The 12,467-nt window shown below is 42.2% G+C and overlaps 1 protein-coding gene across 5 annotated transcripts in view; it reads left to right on the forward strand.

The window, feature by feature from the left end:
- Frem1 (FRAS1 related extracellular matrix 1) overlaps positions 1-12,467 on the forward strand; it is a 150,454-nt gene that overhangs the window by 42,820 nt on the left and 95,167 nt on the right. For 3 of the 5 annotated variants that reach the window (XM_052717551.1, XM_052717550.1, XM_052717548.1), the window contains exons 7-11: positions 793-1,116; positions 2,354-2,462; positions 4,764-4,895; positions 7,952-8,296; positions 8,895-9,037. In XM_052717551.1, the coding sequence (XP_052573511.1) occupies positions 793-1,116; positions 2,354-2,462; positions 4,764-4,895; positions 7,952-8,296; positions 8,895-9,037 (1,053 nt within the window). Of the gene's footprint in view, positions 1-792; positions 1,117-2,353; positions 2,541-4,763; positions 4,896-7,951; positions 8,297-8,894; positions 9,038-12,467 lie in introns of those variants that run through there. The other 2 variants (XM_052717549.1, XM_052717553.1) reach the window with 2 other exon arrangements.

Here is a 12,467-nt window from a genome sequence, read left to right on the forward strand (position 1 = left end):
TGTTCTGTTAGGCAACTGGACAACCCCCTTGAGCTGCACAAGCGCACAGGGATGAAGACAAAAACACTCCCCCCCTTCCTCTGCCACCTTTGAAACCACGTGGCCTGCAGAGGTCACTGGTGGCTGTGCAGACACTGCCTGGTGCTTTATTTTCATGGTTTCATTTAATATATAGGAGTCTAGAGTTTCCATTTATATTCCATTTATAGGTGAGAGGAGCATGGGATTTAGGAACTGTGGAACTAGTCTAACTAACATCATACAAATAACAAGTACTAAAGCTCCAAGCACAGGGCTGGGCAGACAGCTCAGCGGTTAAGAACACCCACTGTTCTTGCATCCACATGTGACTCACAACCACCTGTACCTCCAGTTCCAGGGGATCCAATGCCCTCTTCTGTCCTCCACGGGCTCCTGCATGAATGTGATGCACACAATGCTCATGTGCACGGACACACACACACACACACACACACACACACACACACACACACAGTCACACACATAGTTCGTTCTGATACCAAAACAGGTGCCCCATTCCAAATCTTTTTTGCACACTGGCATCATTGGGAAGCTCTAGATTGCCAGTTTTCTGGTTTCCTCCTTGGAATAATAAAGTGAACATCTGGAGGTAGTTTCTGATGGTCTGCGCGTGATGCTAAGATGTAGCTGGTGGTCACAGCTGGGCCATCCTCTGGGCTGCAGCTTCATTATATGGGGTGACATTAACCATGCACATTACAACTTCATTCCTGTCATTCCCTCCTTTTTATTTTTTCTCTCTTTCAAAAGTCAGAGAGCGCGTGGTTGCCTGTCTCTATTCGAGTGGGCATTCCTAACCAGGCCCCGAGGGCTGCATTCATGGCCATGTTTGTCCTGGAGGTGGACCAATTCATCCTGATGCCCCTGACAACCTCAGTCCTGGACTGTGAGGAAGATGAGACCCCCAAACCCTTGTTGGTGTTCAACATCACCAAAGCCCCGCTCCAGGGCTATGTGACCCACCTGCTGGATCACACCAGACCCATCTCTTCGTTCACCTGGAAGGATCTAAGTCACATGCAAGTTGCCTACCAGCCACCAAACAGCAGCTATCCGGAGAGGAGACATTACAAGGTGAGAAGGAAGGGAGGAAAGCGTCCAGCCTGGTGGATTTCGAATAAGTATTGGAAAGCCGCTTTCCATTAGCCCTTGGGTCTGCTGGATCCTCAGGTTCTCAGAGGAGGCTGCCCGAAGAGACACTGGTCTGACAGGCTGAAGAAAGAAGGTCTTTTGTCTTGGCGAGCATCAGCTTTAGTTCCAGCCCATGGCTGTGGTGTGAAATCCAGGTGGGACTGCGTGTGGCCCTAGCTCTCAGTTGTCCAGAGAAATCAGAAGTCCACAACGGCATTAGAGTCCTGAGGGCCATGGAAAGGGTGGAGACGGGAGATTGCTGGCTGTTAGCCTAGCTCCTGCTCAGTAAGACACCCTGTTCCAAGGGCATACAGCAAAGAGAGTAGGACACAAACTCTCCTCCTCTGGTCTCTGTGCACACCCAGGCTTCTACCCCTGAATATACATGTTCTTTATAGACTGTATTCTTACGTACATACACACATAAAATAATAAATAATAGCACTAGAGTGTGTGTTTCAAAATAGTAGAGAGGATTTGTATGTTCCCTACACTGGGAAATGATACATGCAAGCGTTGATAAGATAGATATGTCAGGTACCCTGATCTGATTAGGGCACAGTGTGTAGACATGCATGTCTTTGTGTATACTCTACCCTCCAAATATTTACAATCATGGTCAATTAAAGAATTAAAAACCAGAACCAAAAAATAGTATGTAGGAATGAAATGAGTGACCTAACACAAATAAGTTACTTCCTATAATAAAGTAACACCTTTTTCTTTGAATGTTTTAGTGAAATTGTTCAGAATAGCTCCATACTGGAAACAGTGTGATTAAGTGAAATTTCTAGAAAGGGCAACTATATAGAGACATAAAGCAGATACTGGCCCTTGGGTAGGCTGAGTGGTGTGGAGGGGGAACAGTAATGGACATGAGGACCTTTGGGGTAATGGAAAAGCAGGTTACTCAGGAGATGATTGTGCAACTTGGTAAATTTACATGTATTAAAAGGGGTGATTTATAGGATATGATTTTTTTCCTCAATTGGTTATAAAGTTAATTTTAAAAATAGAATTAAATTTAAAGCAAGAGAGAACAGCAACACCAAATCTGGACCCATTTTTGCCGTGTGTGTGTGTGTGTGTGTGTGTGTGTGTGTGTGTGTGTGTCCAGAACTAATGGGACTATAGCCTGAATTTGTCTGTGTATGGCTAGCGTTGACTTGTTTGTTTCCAGATGGAGCTGGAGGTGTATGACTTCTTCTTTGAGAGGAGTGCTCCCATCACCGTCCACATCTCCATCAGAACAGCAGACACAAACGCGCCCCGGGTGTCCTGGAATACAGGTGTGGGAGTAGTCCCGAGGGAGATACAAGGAAGTGGATGGGTCAAGAAAAATACTTTTATTCCATTTCGTCCATGAGGTAATGGAAACCCAGACAGACCCAAACCAGCAGACAGTTATCTCTGTTCTGCTTTTTCCTAGTAGCTGGTGAGAAACGGAAATCCAGCATCCTTGAGTCCTCTGGCTACCTTCCATCTTTGGGAGAGACACCATAAAAGTGTCCCCATCTCAACTGAATGCAGTCAGACCGTGGCTGCCTGTGACACTGACTGAGAGTAGGATGGAGAGAGAGGGGGTCTCTCTGACTCAGTTTGCAGGGGAGTGGGAGCAAGGTGGAGCCTGGAACTCACTCTATGTGCTGTGGGTTGCATGGAAACCAAAATAAGTAAATAAGAGCTTAAGCAGCTTAAAAAAAAAAAGAAAAGAGGGCTTTACACTGCCACTCAATTTCAAGTAGACTGGGAATGTGATTCATATATTTAGATCAGATGCACATGTGGAATGCAAATGGCTTTTCCTTTCTCACTAATACCATCAATGACATTCAAAACATGCTTTCAAGTGGCGCTGTAGGTCATGTTAAGAGGAATATATCCATGTCTGATTCCAGTTCTAAGCTTAGGCTAATAATTCTGGCTATTCGAGGGGTAATGAGAGAAATGAAAAAATTGATCAACCAAAGTTGAATAGCAATGCTACTTTCGTGTAGGTCACTGTGTTTTAGTGAGGAGATGGAGTCATCTGTATGTATGATACATGATGCTCAGATGCGTCAAGGGAGCTCCAGGTCTGGGTCTGGCTGCTGCAGACATTATAATCCTTTTTAAAATGAATTTTTGCTTATTATGAACTTGGTATCTGCTACAATGGAAAAGTTAGAGAATATATTAAGTAGAAGAATAACATCATTTCCCCACTATATATAATAAGGATATTGTTGCTGTTAGCATTTTGATGTGTCAGTTGACTTTTAGTCTTCTTGGATGCTCCTCTGATGTATCCCACGATGCCACACATGTGCTGTGTGTGCACATGTCACTTCAGAAACCCTATATTGGATTCCCAGTACCGCCCCAAGAACCTGGGAGGCTTTTCAGCAGCCGAGGGGCTTATTTGCATTTGCTTGTCTTTCACTTATCCTCATCCTCCCTCTCTTCCTGGCTCTTTCCCTCCCTCTTTAGCTCCCCTCTCTCTCTTCCTCCCTTCCTTCCTCTTCTCACTTCTTCCTTTTTGTTGTTCTTACAGTCATAGCTGCCTTAGCCCAGTTTCCCCCAGAAACAGACTTTGAGGCAGATCCTGTATCGACCCTGTCCTGACAACCAACTTATAAGGAGGATAGGCTAGCACAGGTTTAGAAATCCAGTCCAGGATAGTTGGGCCCATTGCTTTGGGGCTGGGATGAGGTAGCACATCATGGCAGGAGCTTGTGGGGAAGCAAAGCTGCTCACAGCCCGAGCTCTAGCAGGAGATATGGCTGAGCTGGCCACAACTTTTCAGAAAGATATATGGATTACTCTGTTGTTCTGGTGTCTCCTTGAAGCAGACATAGCCAGTGTATCTGAGAAGAGTTAGAGGTGGATGAGCATAGGGTGAGCTGTCAACTCCCAGTTCTACTGAGGGATAAGGGTGTCTGATGGTAATGCAGGACTTCATTCAGAGTCTGTTTCTCCTATTACCAGTGATCGAAACTCTCCAGACTTCCTCTGGCATACTGAGTCTAAGCAAAGGTTCATTCTGTGTTTCTCCTATTGCCAGTGATAGAAACTCTCCAGACTTCCTCTGGCATACTGAGTCTAAGCAAAGGTTTTATGTCATTCCTTTAGCTGCATAAATCCATCTCTAGTTATTGTTGAAATTAATGTGCATTTTATTTTGCAAAGTGCCAGGCACTTAAACATTGTCAGGTACAGTAGCTCTATATAAGGATATTGAAGTACTATGCATTCCCTACCCCATGGGATATGTATGTTCTCTTCAGTCATATGTAAAACCCCTTCTCACTCTTGTCCACTTAAACCATATAGGTATAACCTCTGACAACTCTGTGCACGCATTTCAACTAGGGGCCTCTGTGAGCCTAACTTCTGCTCTTCCCTTCAGCATTTAGTTCCTGGTGTCATCATGGTTCTTAAGGAATCAGCTGTCAGACTGCAATGAGAGCACAGTTTACTAAAAACACAAGCTATATTCCAGTTTCATGAAAAACATTTGAAGATACAACTCTGAGATAGATTTAGGAGTGAAAACTCATTAACCTTAGACAGGTACGTTGTAGGACATGTTTCTGTATTTTCTCTTGTAGGTCTGAATCTCTTGGAAGGGCAGTCTCGGGCCATCACCTGGGAACAGCTTCAGATCGTTGACAATGACGACATTGGTGCTGTGCAGCTGGTCACCATTGGTGGCCTGCAGCACGGACGGCTTACAGTAAGAGGTGAATGATTTACCGCCTGTTGAACCCAAAATCCAATCAGGGGACTATTCTCTTCAAATGCAAACCCCATCACCGGGCTAGTGCGGCATAAAAGACCTGTGTGGGGGTGCATGCTTTTAATCCCATCACTGGGGTTTCCTCGTCAACCAGCCTAGCCAGATCCATGAGCTCCAGAGCTCCGTGACAGGTTCTTCTCGAAGAACAAAGTGGAAGGAGCTGGAGAGATGGCTCAGTGGGTAAGAGCACCGGCTGCTCTTCCGGAAAGCCTGAGTTCAATTATCAGCATCCACCTGGCAGCTCACAGCCATCTTTAACTTCAGCTCCAGGGGCTTCTGACTCCCTCTTTGGGTTTCCACAGGCACCAGGCATGCATGTGGCACATAGACATATATGCAAGTAAAACACGTATATATGTTACATTAAAAAACATTAAAAAAAAAAAAATAAGGCGTAGGGCCCCAGAGCAATGAGAGTTGAGGTTGATCTCTGGCATGTCCAATCATTCCCCCCATATACATGTAGATGCTCATCCACATGAACACACACACACACACACACACACACACACACACACACACACACACACAGACACACACACACACACACACACACAGACACATGCACGCACGCAAGCATGCATGCACTCAAATCATATTTAACAGAATATGTGTATCACTTCTTTTTTTTTTTTTTTTGATTTTTCGAGACAGGGTTTCTCTGTGTAGCTTTGCGCCTTTCCTGGAACTCACTTGGTAGCCCAGGCTGGCCTTGAACTCACAGAGATCCGCCTGGCTCTGCCTCCCGAGTGCTGGGATTAAAGGCGTGTGCCACCACCGCCCGACCTATGTATCACTTCTTGGATGTCCTCCAAACTGAAATCATTACAGTCAGATGATGTGGGGATATTGAAACTCAACTCTGTAGGATGCTCACATCCCTTATGAACTAAGTCTAATGCTTGGCTCGTTACTCAAACTTCAGGTTTGCTCTATGGGTGTCCCCAGTTGGAGGACAAAATATTTCAGGGAAATATATTGTAAAGCAGGGAGAAAAACTTTTAAAAATGCTTCAGTAATAATGATGTTATTATATTGTTATTAGTTGCCACAATTTAGAAGCTTAAAAGACATGACTTTGTAACGATAAGGATGATAGATAAGAAGGTAATAACCCTTATAAAAGCACTGTTCATGTCATGATCAAAGTCTGTTCCTTATAACGTGCTAAGAGGATTTAGTTCAATTATCCTCTTACTTTACTGAACAATAAAGAAAAGAGAGAACTTTCACTTGTCATCGTTTGTAACTGGGGAATTCAGAATTGGAAAGCTAACAGATTACAGTAAATTCTGTCTGCTTCCAGGACAGTGGGAGACAGTTGAAACCTGAGTGTGCCAGTCAGGACCAGGGGTCGGTCAGAGGTCATGCTACTGCAGCACTTTCATAACCGGTGTTGTTTTCTGTGTGTCTGCGAGCCAGGAAAAGACAGAGGGACAAAAGAGAAGTCACATCATCTAAGTTTGCAGTCCTTGACAAGTTTTCCAGAAGCCCAGTGCAATGACTTACATTTGTGTTGTAATAGTCTACACAGGAAATGAAACTGGGTTTATTAATACTGCAGAAGTGGAAACTGGGGAGGTAACCCATGGTATGGTGGTGTTCTGGAATCAGAGAGGGGAGAAAGTCATACTAACATCTATCAACCCTTCACTCTGTGTTGTACTGGGCCAACCATTCTATATGTGGTCTCTCATTTTCCTCGCCTCTATGAAGTAAGATGCTATTATTGTTCCTAGTTTACAAATAGACAACCTGCAATTTTGAAAACCAGGAAGTGACTAACATGTGGATCTATACCTCTGCTTGAACCAGGCTCCAGCTCTGGTTCTCAAACTTTAGCATGTACCCACCCTCGGGTTGGGGCTTAGTAAAACATAGGTGTTGAGTCCCATCTCCCGCATTTCTGATTAAGGGCAGAGCCTGAGGAATTGCATTTCTAATAGCTTCCCATTCGGTGCTGATGCTGCTTCCCTAGATCATGACAATGACCTGAGAGTTAACCAATATTTATCAGAAGCTTACTGCTGTGTGACTTCTGTGATGTTGCCATGGCATATCTGCATCCATTTTTATTTGTATCTAGTTATGCTTGGCAGGATTTGCCAGAGAAATGAAACCAATAGGAGGCATACAAATATATAAGGGGAGATTTTTTATGGGGATTTGTTTTTGTATGTGTGTGCATCTATGGAGACAGAGAAAGCTCATGATGTGTTTGTGGAAAGAACTGCTGTTTATGTCCAGAAAAGCCAATCCAGTATTTCAGTCTTAGGCCAAAGCTTGAGAACTAGGGTAGTGATGAAATAATTCTTGTCCAGTCCAAGGTCGAAGTCCTAGGAAACAAGGTGGGTGACTGCCAGAGAGGTATGAGTCTAAGGTCGAAAAGCCCACAAAGTCAGAGGTGGGGGTGGGCAGAAGAACATGACTCAGAGAGAGACAGAGACACAGACACAGAGAAACACAGAGAGAAGTAGATAGATAGATAGATAGATAGATAGATAGATAGATAGATAGATAGATAGACAGACAAATGATAGAGTGATCATTCTTCCTCTGCAATTTTGTCTTAAGTCCATAACTGTCCGGTATCTCTTAGTTGACTCCTAAAATTAACTCTAATATTATTATCTTCCCTGTTTTACAGAGTCTCAAACACTAGTCTCAAGTCCACACAGGTAGTAAGCGGGAGAGCTGGTGTTCAATATCAGACGCGGCATCCTATTGCTCACTAAACTGCTCAGTCTACAGACTGTCCTTGACTTATATTTTGTTTTGTTTTGAAATTCTTGAGGATGTCATAGGGTCTCTTCTTTATGTGTTTGACTTAGAACATTTCCAGTTTACGATGGTTTATAGGGCACAACCCCACGGTGAGTTTGGGAGCATCTGTATTGCCACTGCTTCCCATAGCCCACTGTCCTGTAGTGGTTCCTTTCTCAACCGCTGCCTCTGCTGCCTCCCTTGATCACTCAGTACCACATCTGCTCTCTTCATCAGAGGGGAAAGGATTTCTCTTCACCGTGGCTGACCTGCAGGCTGGAGTCATTCGCTATCATCATGACGACAGTGACTCTACTAAAGACTTTGTGGCTCTCAGGATATTCGATGGCCAGCACAGCAGCCAGCACAAGTTCCCCATCAACATCTTGCCTAAAGATGATAGCCCCCCCTTCCTCATAACCAATGTTGTTATTGAGCTAGAAGAGGGCCAGACCGTCTTGATCCAAGGGTCCATGCTGAGAGCTTCAGACATGGACTCCAGTGATGACTACATCTTCTTTAATGTCACAAAGTCCCCACAGGCTGGGGAGATCATGAAGAAGCCAGGGCCAGGACTGATAGGTAAGTTCTAGGTAGATAAGATAGTTGGAATGGAATTGATTCTTTCTTAAAGAACTTTGTATTGTGGTCAAATTTGTGTAAGATTAGACACCAGATTTATGAAGCAAAGTATTATTGTTTTCCCATCTTCTGCAGTAGAAACTTGACTCATATTAAGTCAACCTACTACCTAAGGTAGTAGAAAGTTCTGGCACTAAGCTCAAGATAACCATTACACTATTAAAAGTTAAGTCAGCCAAGAAGGGCAGTAGAATAAATAAGTATGATGGGAGATATTTGGTTTATTCTAGACGACTACTCAAATAATTCCATTAATATATTTGCTTACATTTTGGTGTCAGGGATTTGACAGTGTGGATCAAATATGTACCTTCTTTATTGTATTTAAAATAAAAGCTCTTCTTTGGAAATATTTTTTCCATTGTTAATCTCCACATTGAGACAGGGCAATTTTAGTCCATTGCTCTGCATTTTGTTAAAAATATTTAATGCAAATCTTTGGCTTTGTACAGCACACTAGCAGAGAAGATGTTGAGAGGTGAGTTCAGCTTCATTGGTCCCAACGCCTAAAATTGTGTGGTATTTTGTGGGCCTTTAGGGTATGCGGTCCCTGGCTTCCTTCAGAGAGACCTGTTCAACGGAATCGTTTACTACCGTCACTTCGGGGGAGAAATCTTTGAAGACTCTTTTGAATTTGTCCTATTGGACGGCTGTGACCCTCCAAATCTTTCAGTGCCACAGGTGAGAGGCCATTTCAGAACATCCCCCCAAAGTTTTAAATACCAAGATTTGCTCTAAGAGATGTTATTAAACAATACATGAAAATGGGTTTTGTTGTTCAAGATGTTGTTCGAATCTTAGATGGTCTCTTAGTAGAAAACCCGGAGCCAGATATCAGGGTGAAAGCTGAAAGATCAGAGAAGCAGAGCAGCCAGCCACTAGTTCTTACCTCTATGAAATCCTCAGCCCAAAGAGAGTGAGTTCCTATTTCCTCACTCCTTATATACCTTTCTCTGCCCTGCCATATTACTTCTTGGGATTAAAGGCAAGGGTGCTTCTCAAGCAAAGGCATGAGCTCTCATGTGCTGAGATTAAAGGTGTGAGCCACCACTGCCTGACCTCTATATCTACTCTAGTGGCTGGCTCTGTCCTCTGATCCTCAGGCAAGTTTATTAGGGTACACAATATATCACCACAGGTTTTGAGATTCGAAGTTTGAGAAGCAACGGATTGGGCAAAAATAAGTATGCTTCCCTCCCCCAGTACTGTGCCCACACTTTTCTGAAGCACTTTGCAAGTTTCTACATGGTAACTGTTTCTAAGGTTACTTAGCCATAGTACATACATAGACAACTTCATAAATTTGCTCACTTCTCAACACCCAAGAAGACATTTTTTTAAAGATAGTATTTAAATGATCTTTAATTTAAACTTCCTGAGTTTTCCTCCTGTTCCCGACAATCGCTAATCAACCTCCGTTCCTCTTTACTTGTTTTTCAAGCAAGTGATAGAAACTTCCTAAGAGAATTATTATGGGGAAAACACTGAGCTTTCAGACATCTGGTAAATACTAAAAAAAAAAAAAAAAAAATGGATTTTATTTGTTGTTTTTAAGATCTCAGATCTGACTAGTGCTAGAGGATATAATTTGAGTCTACAGTAAGCAGAAACAAGATGAAGCAAACATTATCACATAGAAATCATAAAATATGGGATTGGTGTAGAGTATGGACAATTGTAAAAGTGTGGAGAGTAGGGGTTAAATTTCAAAAGGAGCAATTGAAATTAAGTGATTATGGACTCTGTATGTTGCTGGTCATTTTATACCTGCTACCTTCAAAGGTAGCATATATGTGGATGCAAGAAAATCTCCAGCCTATTCAAGAAAGAATGCTTAAAGTGTGTGTCCTATTACTCTGATGGACTCTTAGAATGCTACAGCCACTGATAACAGCCAGTGGGCAAAAGACCAAGTTGTGCATCTGTTTGCTGACACGGACATACTGAAGGAAGAGATCTGAAACCGGAAGAACTCAGTGATGTCTTTAAGATAAGATGGGTGGGAAGTGTAAGGAGAACTCTGAATTCATCTGCTTTTTTACTAACAAGTCAACTCCTTGGAAAGTAATCACCCCTTGTATCATAGATGTAGTTGACCCATCGTTTCTGGGCTGAGCCTCTGTAGGAGATTGTGCTAGACTGAATAGCTCAGAACGGTAACCATCAGCAGAATATATTTCTAAGTGTTCTGTGCATCTGCTCAAGCTGTTGCTAGAATATCATAGGATGTTTATAAGGCTCTATGTCTTTTTGTGCATTGAGATTTCAGGGTGTCTTTCTTTTTTTCTTTTTAAGCATTTTAGAAATCATGTTCTTTATGCACAAGAAGAGAAATATATAATATAGACCAAGTTAATGAAAACTCTTGAAACAGTTATCTAAATCTGGGCAAGTAAATCAGTCTAAATTCTAAATATCTGGTTATAAATTTATTCCATATAATAGATGGGTTTCTTTTATTATTATTATTTGTTTTTATTTATTTGTGTGTGATGCATACACAAATAGGTGCATGTATGTTTGGGTGTTTTTGGAGACCAGAAGAGGGCATTAGATCTCCTAGACTTGGAGATATAGACAGTTGTGAGCTGCCGTGCAGATGTTGGGAATGGAGCCTAAGTCCTCTTCAAGAGCAGTAAGTGCTTTTAACCAGTGACACAATAACATGTTTTCCTGATTCTGTGCTCTTATATTTATGGACTAGGGAAGAAAGGCAGAGCGAGAAGGCTACAAAATTGCCCTGTCTTTATGCAGCATGTAGGGTTTTTTTGTGGCGGGGGGAGGCTCTTAAACACAGCTGGCCCTCTCTGTATATCTGTAGGTGTCCCATCCAATGATTCAACAATCTGATGATAGATAATATTTATAAGTTGCCTCTGTTCCTCACATAGTATTTTACTTGTCACTTTTCCCTAAGCCATATGGACCTCTACTATTTACATCACATTTGCATTTATATTGAATATTGCAAATGAAGACTCTTTCCTAGCTCAGGTTGTGTGTTCACCCCATCTCTTTACCCAGCATCTCTACTTGTCTCTGTCTTCAGCCTTTAAAAGCCATCTTGTTCAACAAACATTTAATGTATTTTCCTAAAAGCTTATATAAAACTACTGTAGTTAATAGAGTGGGCAGCTCTAAAAATGGAAGTAATTCTTGGCACTGAGAAATAACACTGGGTATTCTCAAATGAAGGAAAATCAAGAGCAGGCTAGAATCCAAGCTCAGGGCACATGAAGGATCAATAATTCAGGCCACAAGAAAGTCAGATGCCACCTGGCGAAATGTAATTGCTGAGCCTGCGTCTGAGGGTCAGGGTGTGACACAGTCATTTTGTGTGCTGACCTTTCTCTGGTTACTCTGATTCGTTGTAAATCTGTCTGTGTGTGCTTGCGGCCACAAGGACACTGGAGGACTTGAGGGAAGCTCGAGTCCAGAGGCTGGTGACAGGTTTGAAAATGGGTTCCTACTCTGCCTGGAAATGGGTTCTTAATAATATCTTTGTTATAAACAGATTCCAGCACAATGAGAATGCTTTTATTTCTCTGTGGAGTTTGCTGAAATGGAATTTCTCTTGCCCACAGACACACACACTAATTGTTTGAGCATGCATAAATATGTAAAGACACATCAACTTAGGCGATCATAAAGCATGTTGAAAAATGCGCCCACCAAGAATTACTACAGGGGATAAAAAGCATGCTCTTCCATTCTTCTTTCATAAAGAACACATTGGAGAATAAATTAGCATGGAAAATGGTCTCTTTGAAGGCACAATAACTATTGTTTCCTTATTAAATCCAGTTTTTCAATTAAGGAGAGACTCGCTGATCCACACTATTGCTGTGGAAGCCCATAGAGAATTTCTGAACTTTGTAGATTAGAAAAATATTGTAAGTGGAGAAAAAAATCATGACATAGATTTAGGGGACTAGAATTATGATTATCTTTGTATTCTTATTTTGATAACTGGCTTTAGTTTTTAATCACTCTAATAAAATAACTGAATAATTTATAGACAACAGAAACATTTCTTACTGTTGGAAGACTGGAAAATCCAGGATCAATGTAGCAGGAAGGCTCTTTGTCTGGTGAAGGTAATTCTTTGTTT

This window comes from Peromyscus californicus, unplaced genomic scaffold, assembly GCF_007827085.1.
Source record: "Peromyscus californicus insignis strain IS unplaced genomic scaffold, ASM782708v3 Scaffold_5__1_contigs__length_169319896, whole genome shotgun sequence".
Lineage (NCBI taxonomy): Eukaryota > Metazoa > Chordata > Mammalia > Rodentia > Cricetidae > Peromyscus > Peromyscus californicus.